Source organism: Sarcophilus harrisii, chromosome 4 (assembly GCF_902635505.1).
Source record: "Sarcophilus harrisii chromosome 4, mSarHar1.11, whole genome shotgun sequence".
NCBI classification, from domain to species: Eukaryota; Metazoa; Chordata; class Mammalia; order Dasyuromorphia; family Dasyuridae; genus Sarcophilus; species Sarcophilus harrisii.
Genome location: NC_045429.1, coordinates 111,434,641 through 111,456,008, shown reverse-complemented (window position 1 = coordinate 111,456,008; position 21,368 = coordinate 111,434,641). Strand labels below are relative to the sequence as shown.

General features: G+C 35.8%; 1 protein-coding gene and 1 long non-coding RNA gene across 3 annotated transcripts; one reads left to right on the top strand and one right to left on the bottom strand.

Annotated features, from left to right (window-relative positions):
• Positions 1-8,018: 8,018 nt before the first annotated feature.
• On the bottom strand, positions 8,019-14,484 carry LOC116419112. Of its 2 annotated transcripts, XR_004229378.1 has the most exons (4): positions 14,403-14,484; positions 12,623-12,688; positions 9,659-9,796; positions 8,019-8,431 (listed from the first exon to the last, which is right to left on the bottom strand). It is a non-coding gene; the product is annotated as an uncharacterized LOC116419112 (long non-coding RNA). The 2 variants fall into 2 exon arrangements; XR_004229377.1 differs by lacking the exon at positions 14,403-14,484 and having other exon boundaries at positions 8,020-8,431; positions 12,623-12,843.
• LOC100913523 (usherin-like) lies at positions 12,949-19,911 on the top strand. Its single transcript, XM_031937372.1, has 3 exons — positions 12,949-13,324; positions 14,296-14,517; positions 19,320-19,911. Exons 2-3 carry the CDS (start codon positions 14,299-14,301, stop codon positions 19,407-19,409), a joined length of 309 nt encoding a protein of 102 aa, XP_031793232.1. The 5' UTR covers positions 12,949-13,324; positions 14,296-14,298; the 3' UTR covers positions 19,410-19,911.
• The last annotated feature ends 1,457 nt before the right edge of the window (positions 19,912-21,368 follow it).

Below are 21,368 nucleotides of genomic sequence, written 5' to 3'. Positions count from 1 at the left end.
TGGGGTAAAAGCCTATTCTTTACCATGACCTATGGAGGGTGCTCTTTCCAAAGTCAACCATTTGCCTGCTTTCAAAAACTTGCAGTGGAGTGCCTGTTATCTCAAAATTTCCTTTTCTTTTTGCAGCTCCTCAATACAGAGCACCATTTTCTGTGTCCAGCAACTTAACAGTGGTGTACATCAACTGGACTGGCACTTTCTGGCTGAATGGCAAGCTGAAGGAGTACATATTGACAGATGGAGGCCAGCGGCTCTACAGTGGCTTAGATACCATCCTCTATCTACCCAGGACAGCAGACAGAAGTTAGTTTTCATTTTTATCTCAGTTTTTATAGAACTCTCTTCTTAGGCTTTATAAGCTTCTCAATCCACCAGAGGTGGCCTTCTAGCCTCAGAAAACTTACTCTGGAATCCTTGGCAAGTTATTTAATCTGTTTCCCTCAGTTTCCTCAATTATAAAATAGGGATAATAATAGTATCTCCATCCTAGAGTTTTTGTGAGCATCAAAAGAAATAATAATTTAAAGCACAATGCATGGTGCCTGATATATTGTAGATGCTTAATAAATGTTTGTTTACCCCATTTCCTTCTACTTTGAGCCTCTAGGGACAAGCAAAAGAAGTCTGATACCTCTCCAGGTATTTGAAGATAGATTTCCCACTGATGAACTGATGGTTTCTAAGGAATTTTTAAGTTCTAAAATTGATGATGATGATGACAGTGAAAATAATTATCATTCATATACCACTTTAATTTTTCCAAAGTATTTTACATATATTAATTTATTTGATCATCACAATCTTGTGACATAGGAAATATTATTATTATATATTACTGGTGGGACATGTGAGGCCAATAGCAATTAAGAGATTTTTCTAAAGTCAAATGGCTAGTACGTATTAGGGGGAGAATTTGATTCCAATTCATATACTCTACCACTGTAGTCTATTTTAATATTCTATATTATGTAATGATATCTGCATACACAAATTTTAAGTAACTTTATTTTTATAACTATAGAGAGCAGAAGAGAAGCATCATGATATAGTGCTTAGAGATCTGACTTCAGAGAGAAAAAGATATGGATTTAAGCCCTGTCTTTGACATATTCTAACTGTGTGACCCCAAAAAAGTCAGCAAACCTCTCAAGACCTGAAACAGTTCTCTAGGACTCTAAGTGATTGAAAAAGTCCTTCCCCAGAAGATTACTGTACCAATGAAGTAAAAATGTGTCTTCTGCTATAGTTATTGCTTATAGTTATGTGTTTTATATAGATGATTATAGTTCTTTGGTACCTTCTTTTTTTTTTCATAAACTAAAGCTGATATTTATTGGAGAAATTCTTAGCAATATAGATTTATATTTTAGGAAAACATTTTTGGTTAAGGATAAGTGACTAAATATAGACAGAGGACATAAAAATACTGATGCCAATATGGCAGAGTCTTTGCTACCACATTGTAGTGAACCTACATTGACAAGAAAAAGGAAGTATGTTGAATCATTTTTGGAATATTTACTTACTTTTAATAAAGACAATGGTATAAAGAAATCTCTTTGTTTAATTTGTAATGAAATTTTGGCTGTGGAGAGCATGAAACCAGCCAAACTAAAATGACGTTTTAATATCAAGCATGCAACATATTCCAGTATACCAAAGTGATATTTTGAATGACTTTTAAAATATTCAAATAAAGGAAAAACATGTTTTGAGAAACTTGTTACTATCAACAAAAAGTATTTACTTGCAAGTTATAAAATCTCTTATTTAATTGCAAATACTAAAAAGCCCTATAAGATAGAAGATCTTCTTTGGTACCTTCAACCTCATTTAACTTATTACTTAAAGAAAAAAAAAAAAGATTATCTTAGCTATGACTTAATTTCTTCAATATCTAGTTTTGGGATTCAGTAGAATCATCTGAAACACAAGGAAGGGCTTTAAAGTCATGCCCTGAGTCACCAAATGTCCAAACTTTTTCATGCTTCTTTGTAAAATTGTTCTTTCCATGCTTTCTTCATCCAGAGAAAGAAGTAAGGAGACTGAATGCAGACTGAAGCATATCATTCTCACCTCATTTATTTGTTTGCTTGCTTTTTCTTTCTTGTGGTTTTTTCCCCCTTTGTTCTTATTTTCTTTCACAAGATGAATAATATGGAAATATATTTAAAATGATTATACATGTATAATCTATATTGAATTGCTCACTGTCTTAGAGAGGGGGGAGGGAAAGAAAGACAACAAAAAAATTTGGAAGTCAAAGTCTTACAGAAATTGATGGTGAAAACTATCTTTACATGTAATTGGAAAAATAAAATGCTATTGAATAATAAAAGAGAAAGACAAAAAAGAAAATAAAAAAAAATTAATTTGCACTTTCTAGATTATGTGCAATATTGCCAGAGAGTTCTAATGCTTTCCTTTGTTCTCCTTTTTCTTTAGCTTTTTTGTTTCAGGTGACCTGCACTACTGATGAAGGAAGTGTTAAGACACCTTTGATCCAGTATGATACCTCAACAGGACTTGGTAAATATGGACTTATACTCTTTAGTATACCACCTACTCATTGTTTCCAAATTCATCATTCCTCAATCAATCAATATGTATTGAATTCTACTATGGGCAAAGTATTGTTGAGACACAAAAAAATACACGATCTAATCTATGCCCACAAGGAGTTTACACTTTAGTGGGGGTTAAGATTTTAATATTTAGAGAGAATGGTGGAATGCTTTTCACAAAAGAAGCAAAAGCAATAGCATTATCATAATTGTGACCACTCTCTAGTGCTTGAATTCAAAGTTAGATCTCTAACACAGAGCTGCTGCAAACATTGGCCAAGATGTAGCCCAGGACTTTCAAAATGGGAATTTTGTGGAGGAAATGGGATGCTGAGCCACAAACTATGGGTTGAGTCCAACCCTAGGATATGGACAGATAGCCAGAGTAAGCATTTATTAATCACTTAGTTTTTGCTAAGCACTGGAAATATGAATAGGAATTCATTCCTCTAATTTTTTACTACTCTTCCATCTTTGTGTCTGATTTTTTTTGACTTTCCAATTCCAGTGAATGGATACTGTCCCCCCCTCTTCTTCCCTTTGCTTTTTTTCAATTCCTCTTTCCTTTCCTTTCTAGATGACTTTCTTGGGAGTAAGGGCTGTCTTTTTGCTTGCCTTTATATGCCATATAGATAACACAGTTCTTAGCACAAGGTCACCACTTTAAACTCTTACTCACTAACTAATTGAAACAAAATTAAGCAAGAGAGTACCTCAAAGAGCTTAGAGAAGACAGCATATAGAGAGAAACTAGGAAACTAAAATATCAGAGTACACAATAGAAGCAGTGTGGTAGAACAGGAGGTGGAATATATCTTAGTCTTATGACTGAGATGAAACATGGCTAGAATACTTCATAAAATAGTGGACTTAAGGAGGGAGTCACCAAGCAGGAGAGGAAAGCTCCAGATACACATTTCTCAGAATGGCAATCGGGCAGACAAGGAGAAAGAAGAACTGTGAGATATGCTGTCCATCTCATTTTCTCAGGTCTCGGATTTGTATAATAGCTTTTAGACTGCCCTACCCAGACTCTGCCCCCTTGCCAGGAGGAGGCCTCTAGGCAAGAAAGGAATTTAAGGTTTCATTTCCCTCTAACTTTTCTGAGAATATTTTCCCATTTGAGCATTCCCTTAGGCATATGGCTCTACCATTCCCAGGAGCCTTCCTTAGCCAGCATAGCCACCAGGCAATGGTCACTAATGCCATTGCCCAGAACCACAAAGGAGGCCATATGCAAAGAAAATTTGTTCAAATCTACCTGTCAGTATTTATTGGTGCCCATGATGTGCCCATAACTATGCCTGAGGCTAGAAGGCAGAAGTTCCTAAACTCTTCAAGAATGAGGACCTCCTGAAAAAAATTTCATTATCCTTCACAGGATAATAGTTATATTGAAAGGATCTATTGATTTGAGAAAACATATAACAATATCTGGTAGACATATGACTGCATGGAATCCCACTGGTAACCTTAGGGATTCATAGTGCTACTGGCCTTTCTCTCAAATTAAATTCAGATGTCTCAATCACTTCCTTATTGTGTGACCCCTTCCTCATCTGTAAAATGGGAATGATAAGGTCTTCCTCAAAGGACCACATTTATTATCTCAAATTGTTATATGAGATAAATATAAAGTACTTTGCAAAGCCAAAATTACTGTATAAATGATAGCTATTAATAATTATGTTTATTTATTTGAATTCATTATCTTCATATATTCATTTATTTACTTATATTTATATGTTTATAAGTAATTATATAAATACTTATTATCTCCCCTACTAAAATGTAAGTTCCTTGTGAGCAAGAATTGGTTCAGTATTTGTTCTTGTTTTCCCAAGGCCTCCAACAGTGGCTGGCAGGTAGCAACAGTGGAATAAATACAAGTTGTTTAATATATTAATGTAAGGCATGGTTCTCAAGGAGCCAGAGGGCTTTTTTTTAAGCTACCATCACTTTAATCAAAAATGACTTTTTAAAATCCTTTGAGGCATTTCTCCTTCTCCGAGATATAGTCTTAACCCATTCTAATGGTAAAAAAACTTATTGTACTACATTTTTGAAAATACTCCTATGGGCATCATGGTGTAGAAGGAGCTCAGGATTTGTAGTGAAGCCTGATTTTGCATCATACCTCTTCTGTTTCCTTCCTTTGTAAACTTGGGCAAATAATTTTTCATTTTAATGGAAATAATCATTTAATAAATACTAAATATCCACTCTGTCCCAAGCACTACGCTAAGTGCTAATAGAGACAACATTAAGGAAAATAGACACCACTAAGATCATATATGATGTATATATGTATTTACAATGTACATAAAAAGTGAGGATGATAAGGAAAGGCCTCCAGAAAGTGTCATTGGAGCAGTTTGATGGGAAGCCAGGGAAACCAAGAGATGGGTGAAAAAAGAGAGCATCCCAAGATCATGGAACCAGTCAAAAGATCAACGCCAGTATGAAAGAGTTAGCAGGAAGGAAGTAGGGTTTTGCTGGATCATAAAGTACCTAGGGAAGTGTAAAATATAAGAACACTGGAAAGGTAGAAAGGGATCTGATTAAACCAGATGATTTCCAAGTTTCAGTCTAGTTCTAAATCAGTGACTCTAGCATCCCATGCTGAGGTGGTGAGGGTGCAGTAGATCTGGAGTAAGGAAGAACTGAGTTCAAATGTGACTTCAGGCACTTAATAACTATGTAATCCTGGGCAAGTCATTTAACTTTAGTTACCCTTAATTCATCGAAGGAAATAGCAGATCACCACAGTATCTTTGCCAAGAATATTCCCCATAGGGTCACATAACTAATTGACTGAACAACAGGATCCCATGCAGGTGTTTATTCTGGGGCTAAGATAAGAGTTAGAAAGACAAATAGAACACCTCCACAACCTTCTACAATGAGCATAAGTGAAGTCTGCTGATCGATTAATATCTGTACCAAATCAACTTGCTGTTTTGTCCTTCTATCTCAAAGGGTTGATGGTGGACTATCTTGTCTAATTACAAAGAATTGCTCAGTTTCTTAGGATTGCAGATGAAGCTCTTCTGGTGACTACAATTTTCTCAACCATTTGGCAGAAGATGGCTAAGTTTCTTTTCCTGAACTGTTGCTTAAGGAAGTATTTCATCAAGTATTTTAAAATCACTTCTAGGACTTTCGCTACTTTAGCCCACTCTACAGTGACAGCGCTGTCATCCAATAGTTGACAATTCTTGACATTGAGCCCATTTCCATTTAGTCCATCTTGGTTATTGAATGTGGCACTAAAGGAAATGAAGTTGCAAGTTTGAAGACATAAGTCATCAAGTCAGTTAAGCATTTATTAATTTACTATGTGCTTAGCACTAAGAATGGATACAAAGAAAGGCAAAAACAGTCCTTGCCCTCAAAATCAAGTAGACAATAAGGAAAGAACTATAGACACAGGAGGTAAAACAAACAATAAATCCGAGGCTGATCTAGATGGAAGGCAGGAGCATTACGAAAAATGGTGGTGAGGTAAGAGTAGTTACATCATATACCAAAGGATTTCTCGAAAGTACTACATTAAGAAAGGCACAGCTTTTAGGAACAAGAATGTGAGAGCCCTTTTCTCCTCTACCTTTGTCAGACTGAGTTTGAAATTTTGTGTTTGATTTTGGATACAACAGTTTAAAAACATTTATAATCTGGAAAGAATCCTGATGAGGAAAACTCAAATTGTGAAATGCCATACATCCATGTCATATGAAGACCATTGGGAGTAACTAGATAAAGAAGGGAAGACTTAGAGACCCATAATCATTTTTCAATCATGTCCATCCCTTTGTGACCCTATATGGGGTTTTCTTGACAAACATATTAGTGTGGTTTGCCCTCTCCATCTCCAGCTCATTTTACAGATGAGAAAATTGAGGCAAACAGGGTTAAATCACTTTCCCGGGGTGATATAACTAGTAAGTAGCTGAGGCTGGATTTGAGTTCAGAAAAATAAGTCTTTTTAACTCCAAGTCTGGCACTCTATCCATTGTGCCATCAGTGGCCCTATAATATTAGTTGTATTCAAGTATTTGAAAATAGAAAAGATATGAAACTTGCTCTGTTTGAGAGCAGGACTAGGAATAATGGATAATATCAAGAAAACCTTCATGATAGAGCTGACCCAAAGTAGAACAGGCCTGAAAGACAGAGGCAGTGACTTGCCCCACTTACTGGAGATCTTCAAGCAGAAAGTGAATGACTTTTGTCAGGTATGTTCTAGCAGGAATTCCTTTTCAGGTCTGAATCTGACTAGAGGATTTCTGGAACACCTCCCAACTCTGAAAGTTTGTGCTCCTCATGACCCTATGCAATTAATTATTTTGGAGAGTATCATTTATCTCCAATTAACAAGTGAAGAAAGTGAGACTCAAAGAGGCTTTGATTTGCCCGATGTTTAACTAGTAAATATCTGAGAAAAGATTCAGACCCAGTTATTCCTGACTGCTAATCCAGGGAAGAGAACAGACCTTTATTAAGCACTACTATGTGCCAGACACTGCTAAGTGCTTTACAAATATTATTTAATTTGTAAATAATTAATTTAATTATTTACTAATATGATCTCCAATTTATATGGGGGAACACAGTCAGACAGAGATTAAGTTTTATCCAGAATCACATGGCTAGTAAGTGACTGATATCTTCCTGACTCTAGGCCCTGGACTTTCTCTACTGGACTTCTAAGCTGCTGCAGTAGTCACAACGCAGAGCAGATAGATGGCAGAATGTATAGATTCATGAATTTGGAGTTAGGAAATCCTGGGTTCAAATCCTGCCCCAAAACACTTATTATCTGTATGATTGACACTGAGTAAGTGACTTAATCCTTCTCAGACTTGGTTTTCTTATCTGTAAAATGCAGGTCATAATAGTATGTACCTCTCAGAGGACAAAATGAGATTTTGTGTGTGTGTGTGTATATATATATATATAAAGCATTTATAAAAATTTTAAGGGTTATCTAAATGTTGCCTATTATTATTGCTGCTACACTACCATCTCATAATGATACAGAGTGGACAGTGATATGCTGGCAATTTATTTAACAACCAGCTTTCAAAAAAGGCCCAACATGCTTTTAAATTTAAACTGCATTATCAATGTATTCTCCATCACTAACGTCTTGACAATTAACAAGAAAATAAATCAAGCTCTGATTTGTGTAAAAATCTTGAAAATTTAACAGTTGGCTCTCTTGAGCTAGCAGGATATGGGGATGAAGGAGGTACTGTTTTCTTAGACTATGTTTGTTGAATAAAGTAGGGTACACCCGAATTGCCAAAGCTTCATCCTCTAACCTGTCTTTGAGGCAGAATTTTTAACCAGAAGTGCTTGCTGCTGAAGAGGCAGTCTCTCTATCTCTTGCAGAGTTCTGAAATTGCCAGTCCTCAAGGTTACTTTGATAACCCCCTGTTTAATTCCATCCCTCCTCCCTCCCTTTCCCTGGGATATGCCAATGCTGTGGTGATTTCCAGCCCAGACAGCAATGCCAGGATTGTAAGCATGGTCTCTAGAGTGCAATAAGCTTTTTATTACAGCCCACTAACATATTGAACCATTATACCACCTTGAGCATAAGTGCAAATAAGCACAATGTGACAAACGGCTCTCAACTTCTTTCTAATTTACTATAGAATAACAGGACGATAGATCACTAAATTGCCTTTTGAAATAATGTTTTCTTTTTTCCTTCTCTGGGTTTGGTAGGCCCAGTACTAACAACTCCTGGAGAGAAGATGGGAGCAGAGAGCAAGCGCGCTGAGTTCTACAATGAGCTGTGGTTTATAATATTAATGGCAACTCTGGGGTTGATCCTCCTGGCTATCTTTCTGTCTCTGATCCTACAAAGAAAAATACATAAAGAACCATATATCAGAGAGAGACCTCCATTAGTGCCACTTCAGAAAAGGATGTCTCCACTGAGTGTCTACCCCCCAGGTGAAACCCACATGGTATGTGCCATTGAGATATGGTCTTGTACACTTTTTCTATCATATATTTGGCCTGGGACATGAGGTTCCTTAGAAGAGCATCGTGTCCGTGACTACATTCCTTAGAGGTCCAAGTTTTCGTACTCCACCAAGGATATGACTGGTGTGGCTAAGAATGGAGGAAGAAAGGAGGCTAACAAGAACCAAATGTTCTTTTTTTAATGTTCATGGATTTATTCTGAGTCCCAAAATAATTGATTGAACATTGTTAACCTTTGAGATGGGAGCTAAATATGGGGGAAATGGAACTCAGTGTTTGTGGGGTTTGGTGTAGTCCCAGAGTTGGGTACATATGGGCATATGAAGCATAATTGAAATACAAGATTTCTTCAGATAATGTCATTTCTAAGTCACACTAGCAGACCAAAAATTCTTTGATCAAGGAATGAATTCAAGGTTAAAAGGCTCAGGTTCAAGCTCTAAAAACCAAGAAAGGAATAAGTAACAAAGCAGAGTCACATTTCTTACTTTTCTTCATATATGCTGTAAGCAGTGACAAAATTAGGTCCAAACTAAATTATAAAGATTTCCTGAGTGAAACGAGGAGCTACAATAATGTGTAACATCATTATCTTAAATCCAGTGGTTTTGGGGGAATTGGGAAAATGCAGTGGGGAAAAGACTGAGATTCAAATGGTGTCTCTGGTGACTGGTGATTAGAAAGAAATTCAAGAAGACAAAAGAAGAGAAGTAGGTTTCTGAGGAGGGGAGAAATAAGTGCTTAATGATTTTTATTTATTTTTATGGAGGCCATTTGTCTAGTGCATAGAAATGAAGAAGGGAAAAATAATTTTACAGTATATGGTCATAGTTCTTCTTATGTGGGCTATTTGGGAACATTTATCTCAATAGAGATCTAACAACTTGTTTAAGTTACTTTCAAGTTAATTTTGTCTCAGTAAATTTAGGGTAGAACTTTTATAAGAACATATAGGAAAACAAAGAAAAGGACTATGAAATAGAGGTTTTGTCAATGGAATCCACATTAATGAAATCATACATTCTTCAAAGTGTCAGTGTCTGGGCATCTTTCATGGAAGAATATATACTCAAAATCATACAGCTTTACAAAAATACCTGGTTTTGACATGAGTCCTTTTTTTTCTATCCTTAGTTGTTTCCAGTATCCAAAATGAAGATGTAGATGAGGGTGGGAATGAGGAATCAGCCTGAAATGAACTCCATGTTTGGTGTTTTGATGTCTTCCTTTTGGGCCTGTTATTTTAAAATAATATGACATGTCATTGTTTTGCTCTCCCTCACTCCCCACCCCAAGGAAGTTTGTTTGCTTTGTAAATCATATCCAAAGGCCTCTGTCTGTTTTATGTTATAAAGGACATTTCCACTTTCTTAGACACATAATTTTACTGACTTAGTTTTTTACCAAACCTAATCATCTTCTATACCTTCTCATTTTCTTATCCATATTTTCCTATTAATTTTCTATAGTAGATCTGCCAAACACTGATTTTTTTTTTTTAGCAATGTACCCTTTATCTTTCATTTTTGTCAGTGAAAGACCTTCCTTTTCCTAAGTGACATAGGATCCAGATATAATTCACATATACAACTTTTTTCATTTTCTTTTGCTTCTGTGCTAATTTATAAGCTAAATACACAACTGATTACTTTAGCCATTTAAAGTAACAGCTCAGTCAGGATCACTTTCCTCAAAAGCTCTCTAGAATTAAAGGGGGATAGATGCCAAAGTGAATCAGGAGATCATACTCTAGAAAGTATGCCCACATGACTACTGCATAAATACATAAATGCACATATTATAATCTTTATTTTTAGTTTCATATATTTTGAAAACAGTCTTCAAAAAATATAACTGACTGTTTATCAGTGGAAATAGTGTCAAAGAAATGGGACTGATAATAGACAGATAGCTAGAGCAAGAGATATAGATACAGAGGTAGAAAGAGATATAGACACACACACACACACACAAATATGTCAGACACACAATACAAATAAGCAAAACAGTCCCTGCCACCAAAAAAAAAAATTATGTAATATTGGAGAAAGGAAATATATTAAAGGAACTTGAAAAACAAGGGGAAGTATATATTTAGAAATAGTTATGACATAACCCTAGCCCAAAGTAAGACAAAATGAGAGCTTACATCTAAGAGCCTGTTGTTCCAGGTTCTGAATTTCTGGATTTAGAGGAAGAGATATGAATGTATAGCCTGAGTGCAGATAGCCTTGTTTGAATATAGTACCCAGAAAATAACATATAGATGTTTCTCTGGACAAACTAATGCTATATCTCCTGGTGAAACCTTTGGATTTCACAAAATAAAGAATGGGATCAACTAAAATGATGAAAGAAGAGGTTACTTTAGTACTAAGCAAAGACACAACTAGGATTACTTGATGAAAAATTAATCCTAAAGTGTAATTTTTCATTCAACTGACAATATGTTGAATGGCCTAAATTAAGTTGAAAGAAGTGGAATGAAGGAAGCAGGGACAAGGACTAGATCATGTTCCAGGAGTCACAGCCAAGAAGAAGTCCAAATGTGTATTAGTAGTAGCACTGATTGGGAAATTGACTTTATCACAAGATTCAATTCCATTCAACAAATATTTTATTAAGTATTATATACAACAACATAATGTTGAAAATAGAGTGAAAGTCTGTCTGGAATGGAGAGTCACTAAAGGGGAATAATGTACAGCATCATGGAAAGATAATTGATGCTTTAATTTTAAAAAAAAGTTTGTATGTGATCCTAGAGATAATAGGGATTCATGAGCTTCTTGAGAAGAGGATACCATAAAGTCAAATCTGTGCTTCAAAATTATTCCTTTTGATCAAAAATGCTATCCATACCCACAGAAAGAACTGATCATGTCTGAATGCAGATTGAAATGTAATATATATATATATATATAATATATATATATGTATGTGTGTATACATATATATTATATTTTTACTTTATTTTTCTTGAGTTTTTTATCTACTTTTTTTTATATAACATGATTTATGCAAATGTTTTGCATGACTACACATGTATAACCTATAATGAATTGCTTCCATTCTCAATGGGAGAAGAAGATGGGAACAGAAGAAAGGAGAGAACCTGAAATTCAATTATAAAAATAAAAATTCAAAAAATGTTTTTATATGTAACTGTGGAAAAATACTGAAGTAAAAACAAAAATCAAACATAAAAAAAGACAAGTCCATAAGATACTGAGTTACAAATCAGTGTAGCATGCACCCACTTCAGGGTTTAACATAACTACAGCAATGAACAAAATTTGCCTTCTACCATTCTGATTCTTTTAAAAATCACTTAAAAGAAAATAAAATGGTTTTCATAAAATGAAAGCTCCTATGAGAGCTAGTCAGCTACTTAATTTGGAAGGGCTTGTCAAAGGCCAGGAGAATCTAATGGCCCATTGAACCTACAGACTAAAGCAGCCCATTAGAAACCTTAAATGTCCTTGTTAATCTCAGTGCTGTTCTGAAGCTTCCTGAAGAAAAGGCTAAGATCTGAGACAGAAACAAATAATTGTTCAATTTGATTTTCCTTTAATTTTGAAGGAGGTCAATCCCTAAACTTATAAATGTCCATAATTCTCTGATCTACAGCCTTGTCTTCTCTTCTGAGCTGTTTCCTACAAATACTACAATTTTTTTTAAATAAGAAAAAAACTTCTCCCTACCCCAAATAAATGAACATGCCATTCATGTCTTCCTCAGTTCAAAATCCCTGATGTCAGTATTTTGTCCCAGGTCTTTTAAGAGGTCCCATGCTTCCCTTTCCCAGGTGACCTGGTCCCTTGATCAGGTTAGCTGCCTTTGGAGCACCTGCTTTCTCCCTGCTTAAGCACTTTTTGAGCAGAGAGGCTCACAAGTGCCAGAGTGAGGGAGCCATTCCTGTTTTATTATCTGCTTCAAGGTCACACAGCATACGGTGCAGCTAATTGTAAGTACAGGTTTTACACAGAACACAATTACTGGTTGGAATTTGGAACGATCATTCTCTGAAATACTGAACAAATAATACAAGTAAAACTCACCTTCGAGACCGACCAATTAGTCTCTAGTAGCCACGTGTTTTTCATCACAAAAATCTTCCAGTTGACCTGCATGGATATTTTTAGATTCATTTCAGGGAATATTAAAATCTGGGAGGTGGACTGATTGGGGATTGGGTACATATAATGCTGCTACTTTTAAAATAAATTTTTAACATTGATTCCCTCTCCCCCCCCCCCGCCTATTTTTAAATCTTAGTTTGACTCAGTTGCTGAAATATCTGATGTGTCAAGTAATGTCACTCTGAAAAGCTACACAATGCACTTTGAGGTATCAGTGTGCTGTGCCCTCACAATCACCATGGTGTGTATGCATGACTCTTTTGCATGGTGTGTTCATTGCCCTGTGAAGAGTAGCTAAAACTCTGACAGCTAGCCTAAATGATTTGCCACTCCATGTAGCTAAGGTTTTAAATACCTACTATGTACAGAGACACTGAAGGGATATTAAGTTAAAAACAAAACAAAACCCCAGAAACACTGTCTTACAGAACATTGCTAATAGGAAGATAATATACCAGCACAGATCACTATAATCAGTATTATATAATAAGTGTGTTATGTCATGAAATAAAGTCTATGTGAGGTTAGGGGAAAGTTTGAGAGGGACTGTGACCATGACCTCAAGTAAAAAGAAAAATCTTCCCTGGAGGAAATGGAATTTAACTGGAACCATTAAAGGAGGTATGGATGTTGAAAAGATGGAAATAACAGGAAGGAAAAAAGCATTTATTAAGCACCAAGTAGCATGCTAGGTGTTTATTTAATCCTGTGATGTGGATTCTAGTATTATATTCATTTTACAGATGAAAAAATAGGAGTTCAATGACATCCAGGGTCAAGTATCCAAGGATGTATTTGAGTTCATTTACCTAACTAAAGATAAGAGATCTGAAGGCACTGGGCATATGCTTATGTAGCGGGCTAAAGTGAGGAGGAAGACAGTGAAAAATCTAGCTTTTAGAAGGTCACAGAGTAATAAGAAAGACTAACGATGAAGAGTAGTGCCCAGATTTGAAGGAATCCAAGCCAAGAATTATACAAAAGTAGTATACAGTTGGGTTTCCAAGACATGTTCTAGATCCTAATTCTAGAGGTTTTGGCTATTTAGAAATGAAACCTGAGTTGGCACTATTTCACTAGCCTTAGGTCACAGAAGAGTAGAAGGGAATGAAACAGGATACCACTTTTACTCATAGGACCTAGAACCTGAAAGATGTGTTTGTTTTTTCCTCTCATACCAACGGAAGGAAGGGCTGAACATAGCCATCAGTCAGACACGGGAGAATACTATTAACCTTGGCAGCACCGGGGACTTTAGCAGCCCAAGGAGACAGGTGTAGAGAGGAAACTGGCTATGGTGACATGCATGAAGAGATCACCTTGTTAAACCTGCAATGCAGCAAGCATTTGTCTCTGTGGGGAACAATAGCTGGGGCATCCCTTAATGAGTGTTCTGGGGTCTTAATGACACTTTTATCAGGCTTCTAATGTGACCATTAGCTTGTTATCTAACCTCTGTAGGAAGCACAGTGATTGCAAGTTACAGTTTCCAAGCTTTTTTAGGAGGATTCCAAGATGTAACAACAAATGATCCTTGACATACTTGGAGGTTTTCTTTTTAAGAGTATCACTAATAGAAACTTTCTTCCCAGGGAATGACTGATACAAAGATCCCCCAGACAGGGACTCCTATGAGTATTAGGAGCAGCAGAAGCATGTCTGTCCTCCGCATTCCAAGCCAAAGCCAGATTAGTCATACCTACTCCCAGGGTTCTCTGCATCGAAGTGTCAGTCAGCTCATGGACATCCAGGACAAGAAAGGTTTAACTGATGACTCATTGTGGGAGACCATCATGGGCCATGACAGTGGATTGGTAAGTTGGTCTTTATGGCAGAACCAAAGCTGTAATTTGTTTTTGTTCATTCATTCATTTACATGCCTCTAAAAAAAAAAAAAAGTTGATATAACTATATAGTAAGGACCAAGGATGCCTTAACATTACATCTAAAAAGATATTCTACACCATCTAAAGGATTCCTTTGTCACTAACTGTAGTATAGATAGGCTTTCCCAATTAAACACAGGTGGGTTGTTTCCCTTTGTTTACTAGTGGACTTCAGTGTTGTATGCTATGGGGAAAAATATCAGAAAACTCAAAAGGGTTAAACATGGTGTATCTCCAAAAAAATCTTTAGAAAGTTACAACAGATAATGGTGTTATTGACCCCATGGGCCATGTTTTAACAATTTCATTCCAATGGGTACACAGAATTAACTTCCAGCAGGTGTCACTATCAATGTGGGCTCACATGCACTGAGCAATGTTAAGTGTTCATCACAAGGATAGCTAAAAGAGGGCTGCCAAAATTCATCCCAAAATGCCTGGTCCCTAGATGCTATAACCCTTCCCTTAAGGTAGAGGCTAATATAGTGGATAAGAGTATTGGACCTGGAATCAGAAATACCCAAATTTACATTCAGCCTCAGATACTTCCCAGCTATGTGACCCTGTACAAATTGTTTAACTGCCGTCTCTCTTAGTTTCCTCATCTGTAAAATTGGTATAATAATAATACTTACCTCCCAGGATTATTGAACATAAAATGAGATATTTATAGTGTCTTACAAATCTTAGACCTCTATTTAATATACACATGATTTACAATTTAGAGTTTATGCAAGTGAATGTAAATTTGTGAATGTAAATTAGCATTGCTTAATAGAAAATGTATACATACATATATACAGTAGTAAAAGTCTGGCAGCCCATCTAATATACCCCAATATATAGAGAAGTGGATAAACTTCCCAATGAATATTAACCTGTTTTCTGAATGTTTTAGTATTTGGAAACTTATTCAGAGCAGTTAAGATTTAATTCAGAAATATAGGTTAGAAATAAACTTAATAACACATTTTTTTGCAATGAGTTTCTTTAGGAGAGAATGACCACCCAATGCAAAGGAAGTAGAACTTCACATTCTGGAAAATTCTAGCCAAGGCCATGAGAACACTTTCTAAGTCAACCTCGCTTCCTTTGCCAACCAATTACATTGCTTAATGATCCCACCCATAGATCTGGGAATAGAATTAACACTATGTTTTGTTTCCCTGCTAATCACTGCCATAGAACCACTGGCAAATCATGAAAATGGAAAATCTTTGCTGACACCATAAGAAATAGGAGCTTTCTTATATTAATAGATAAAATTGGAAAACTATCTCTGGTGCTGTTTCTTCCCTGTGAGGGAGTCTGGCATCAATAAATTTTCAGATCTCTCATCTACAGTATTTCAATATACTTTTAGAGAATATCTACCAACAAATCTCATTTGCATATATAACTAAGAAGTATAAGTTTTCTTTTCTTTCTTTCCTGATAAAGACACTGGACAGCGAGGTGTTGCAGTAAATAGAGTGACTGGCCTGGAATCAGAAAGACTGATTTCCTTGAATTCAAACTTAGTATCAGATACTATGTGACCCAGTCACTTCACCCTATTGCCTCAGTTTTCTTATCTGCAAAATAAGTTGGAGAAGGAAACGGCAAACCACTCTAGTATCACTGTCAAAAAAAACCCAAAAGGGGATATGAAGACTAGTATGCTACTGAAACAACTAAACAACAACAATGTGGATTCTGAATCACCACAAAATCACTTAGAGAGATATTTGCTGCTAAGTATAAGAAATAATATAATTAGGAGAGATTTTTATTTAAGAAAAAATTCCATGGATTTTAGTGGTTAAAAAATGTATACACATTACTTTCAAGGCTCCTTAGCCTATCGGGACAGAGGTGCTTGAATGCTAGTTTCTTCACCAAAACCTTTTTTCTTCCAAAACATTTGTTGTGCCATTATAATGCTTGACTGTTAGCTACCTAGTCCAATCTGTCCAAGAACAGGAAGGTCTTCTATATCATCTTCCAAATTGGTCATCTAGTATGTACTTGAAAATCTAAAGGTGATGGGGACAATATCTCTTGAAATAACGATATTCAGATGGTTTACTAATATTCTCTAACAATTAGGGAGAGCCATCTCTGGTCATTCTAATCTATATCTAGCCACTGGACCCAGATGGCTCTGCAGGGGAAAGTGAGGCAGGTGACCTTGCACAGCCTTTCCTCACTTAAATCCAATGAACATTCATGTCATGACATCACCTTCCTGATGTCATGGTCCTCTTTGAGAACAAAGAATAAACAATAACAATGACAGTTAACAGAAATGCTCTCTAAATAATCTTTCAGTAATAATCTAGTAGTCCTACCATAACAAGTAAAGACAATGCACAAAACTTAAAATTCTGGGGCTAAACTATGTAGTCAGTTCATTTGATATCCAGGTACAATAAGGCTATGAATAGGACCCAAGCACTTCTCTATGGAATATGTCCTGACAGATTTGTATACTCTCTGGTTTTGAGTTTGGTACTTCCTTCATTGGCTTACATGCCAATAGCTGAAATACAGGTTTGTGAAAAAAACTGTAAGCCATGGGTGAGAGTTTGTACTTTCTCCTTATGTAAAGAATATATCTAGTTTCTATTGTGGTTCTTGACTTTTTTTTTTTTTTTTTTGGCAAGGCAATTGGGGTTAAGTGACTCATCCAGAGTCACACAGCTAGTGTTAAGTGTTTGAAGCTGGATTCCTTGTAGTTCTTAAAAGCATTCCTTTCCTCCCATTCTGTCCCAGGAAGGGATTAAGGAGGTCAGAGGCTTAGCCTAAATGTACTTTTAAAATAATTCTTTCTTTTTAGAGATCTTGCACCTTGGGTCTTTGATGAGACATTATTATGCAGGAAGGATTCTCAAGGATGACAAATCCATCTTAAGCTCATAACTTTTCTGGACAAGATAGTCTGTTAGCTTTAGGAAGATTAAGGCCATGCACTGAGACATTCTTAACAGCAGCTGTACATATTTGTATATAATTTTCTTATTCTATATCACATGATTTCCTAACTAAAATCATATATATAGTTAATGCACACATACCTAGAGGGTATAGCACTCCCATTTGTTGATCTCAACAACTTTAAGCCAATATCTCTGTTAATAACAAATTAGAATATGAATTGGTTTTTATATTTGGGCGGTTTTACTTTTTTAGTTTGCTCAGAAAGGAAAAAGAAGACAACTGAGAACTTACTAAGTGAAGGAAAAGGTATTTTGAATACCTTTTCTATCCATATGTTTCAACAGTTAATTAATAAGCATAAGACAAGGAGAAATATCTATCATATCTTTCAAAGCTGCTGCTGAGAAATAGAAATTTTTGGTAGAACTTTTCCTATAACTGTGAGAACTCCTCTTAAGACTTTTAGGGTACCCAGGTAATATCCTGTTACTCCCCAAATTAGCAAAATGTGGGATATGTTTTTGCTCAGTGCTTAGCATACAGTGCCTGGCACATAGTAGTTGTTTCATTAGTATTTACTGACTGGGTTGACTGTCCTTTGGGACCAAGCTGCATAAGCACTTATCTATATGTTGTTTTCATTTTTTCAGTTCTATCCAACTCCTCATGACTCAATTTGGGATTTTTTTTGTCAGTATAAGATTTACTAAATTGGTTTGCCATTTCCTTTTCCAATTTATTTTACAGATGAGGAAACTGAGGCAAACAGTTTCCGACTGTTTCCGACTCCAAGTCCAATACGCTATTTACTATGTCATCTTGCTACCCAACGACACTAATCACAAATCTTTTCTCCAGGCTCAACATCTCCACTTCCTCAACTGAATGTCATATGGCATAGTTCCTTCATCATCTGAATAACCTTCCTCTAGGCAAGCCATATACTGTGACCTGATTCCATAAAAATACCTCCTACAATGTGATATTCAGATATGAATAAAGCACTCTGAAAGTTGTCTGATCGATGCAAACTACAGTGGGATTATCAATGTCCTTATGCCAGTAGGCTTTTTTAAAATTTAATTTACTTTTTAAAGATTGAGTGTTCTAATCTCATCAAGGCTAGAAAGCATGGGTTTTATTCATAGGTCAGTTTCCACTATTGATGAAAGAGCTTTGAAATGTACTGTTTGATATGGGTGGGTTCTACTCTGCCTTAGACTATATTCTGGCTTTCTGTTTCTCATTGCTTACCTTAAGATGTTGAACTTAGCCTAGACAATCAATTGGTAAAATGCACTACAGCTCAGCATTCCCAAATCCAAAAAATATGCCAGTGTTTAACCTTCCCACCTGATGGAGTTCCCAAGTCCAAGAAATATGTTGGTTTTATCCTTCCCATTAGCTGGAGTTACAGATCTGCACCACCACACTCAGCCTCTGTGTTTTTGTTTTTAGCCTAAGATTTTCTTAATTTTGGGGGCTCCCAAGATGTGAAAAGAATTTCTATAAATATTTTATTAACAATTTGAAAGCAATTGCCCATTATCCCCTTCCCCCCAAAAAACCTCCATAACATTTTAGGTAGACCATCTATAACTTTAAGTTTTATTCTGGATATCTCTTTCCTGGAGTCCTCTCCCCACTACCTATTCACATCCTACCCATTCTCCCAGTTCTAGCCCAAATCTTAAATCCTCTATGCCATTTTTTCCTGATCATTCCTGCCCTTACAACTACTTGATCAATTTTAATGAATTTCATAGACTAAATAAAATACTATCCTATAACTGTGTCTTTTCTTTTTCCAGTATGTGGATGATGAAGATCTGATGAATGCTATTAAGGGTTTCAGCTCTGTGACTAAAGAACACACCACATTTACAGATACTCATTTGTAACAGATGAAGAAAACATTCAAGATAAAGAACTGAATTATTGTATGCCACACCTTAGAGTTTCTCAGTTATGACTTGTGTGTGTCCTTAATTTTTATGAACATAATTTGGGTTGGGTTTTTTTATTTTTTATTTTGGTAAGAGATGACGATAATTTGGTTGTTAGTATCCTGGCTAGGCTTAGTCTAGAAATAAATCCTTCTCTTGTGTTAGTGAAATGAAGGCCAATGCCTTTTATGCATATCCATTTCGGGTCCATGTATTTTGTCAGTGACAGAGTAATGTATATTTTTACTGGTCTGGATTTGTCATAGAAGCACAGAGGCACTGCAGTAGAATAATAATTTATTTCTGTGGCTTAGTTTGAATCTATGTCAAAAGACAGTATGAAGAAATTCCCAATAAAGTTGAAGCCAAACAACATGACCCAAAGTTACCCAGGGTAAGTAAAGGCAGCACAATTTTCTTGAAGGAGATAATACTATCACTGTTTCTTTTATGAACCTCACACCTCTCTCATTCCATAGGGCCAAATATAGACAACTAAGAACCCTAAGAGTCAGTCAAAATTACTAAAACCTAACAATTTTCATATATAATGAATACACCACTTTAAATATTAGCAAAATCTCACATAAACTGGAGTCATTCTTTACTCAGCTCAAGTATGGCTCCCACTGTTTTGGGCAAAACCTTTTTTTGGAAAGAGAGCTTTTTGACAGAGCATCATACAATTTATAATACATCTGTCTCTATCTCTGCTTTCAAGAATCCTTTTAAAATCTGAAAACTAAATAGCCAATTTAGGCACTTCAAAGACAAAATGAGTGTTTCAACAGAACCACCTCTACTTGAACTGTAACCAATGTTTCTATTTCATAGTATATCAACATAAAATGTTGAGACTGCAATTAGGGAAGTTATCATAAAAAATATGACAAAGTACTGAATGTTGGAGTACACTAACATCTACAATTTAGCAGATTTCAAATGGCAACTGCAGATCTGTTTGTAATATTTCATCAGCTTGATCATTGTAGGCAGAATTAAATAGGAGAAAAATATGTGCAAACCTTCTTCTAGCTTTGAAATGAATATAATTGCTTAAATTATAGTATGTACATAAAACTACAAGATTATCCATATGCTTCAATGAGCAATACTTAGAAAACCATTGCAAAATACCCTTTCATGCCTTTCAGAGAGTAAGTCTTACCCCTCAAGTTGCAAATGACATGCAAAATAGACTTATTTTTTTCTATAGCTCCTTAAAAGTTCCTATCACCTGTTCTGTATCTTAATGACAAAGTTTTTGTTTGGGAAAAATAGGATAACTAGTTTCAATGACTTGGAAAGATATAACTACTTTTGCTTAAATTTTCATAATCAGACTGGGAAAAAGAAAAGATTTTGTCTAAATTTTAATGGTCAGTGTCTCCTGAAAAGAGTCTTGGACACGTGTATAATTCTCACAGTTGTATTGCAGGACTAAATGAATGTATATTCAGAGTTAGATACCTTGTTTTATGGAAGGAAAATTCTAGGCCACTGAGCAAAGACTGCAGGGTTTTAAAGTTCTTGGTAGGTACTTCTTACCTCTCATACTCCCCAAGAAAAATGCAAGCAGCTTCATAATAAGTAAATGCTTGTTCTGTGATATTTTACTTGTATCCTTTCATAAACCAAAGCAGCTTCTTGGATCGATCCCCACCACATACTGATTGAATCCTCAACCCTCATAGGCAATAAGCACACTCAACTAGAGATATGTCAAAACACAGCCTGAAACTATTGTTTGCATCAGGCCTGATTCTTTGTAAAACCTGGTTATAGCCCATGATGTAAGACAGGAAGCTTGGAATCATGGTGAGAGCTATCCTTGCAGCCATAAAAACTTGGGTTATTTTCTTGTCTATGATTTGATTTGAAATGAGTTCAAAATGGGGGCAACAAATACAATTG

Coding starts and splice junctions, on each gene's coding strand:
- LOC100913523 (XM_031937372.1), top strand. CDS start 14,299: ATGACTGATACAAAGATCCCCCAGACAGGGACTCCTATGAGTATTAGG. Junction 14,518..19,319: donor TGGGCCATGACAGTGGATTG/GTAAGTTGGTCT, acceptor TTCTTTTTCCAG/TATGTGGATGATGAAGATCT.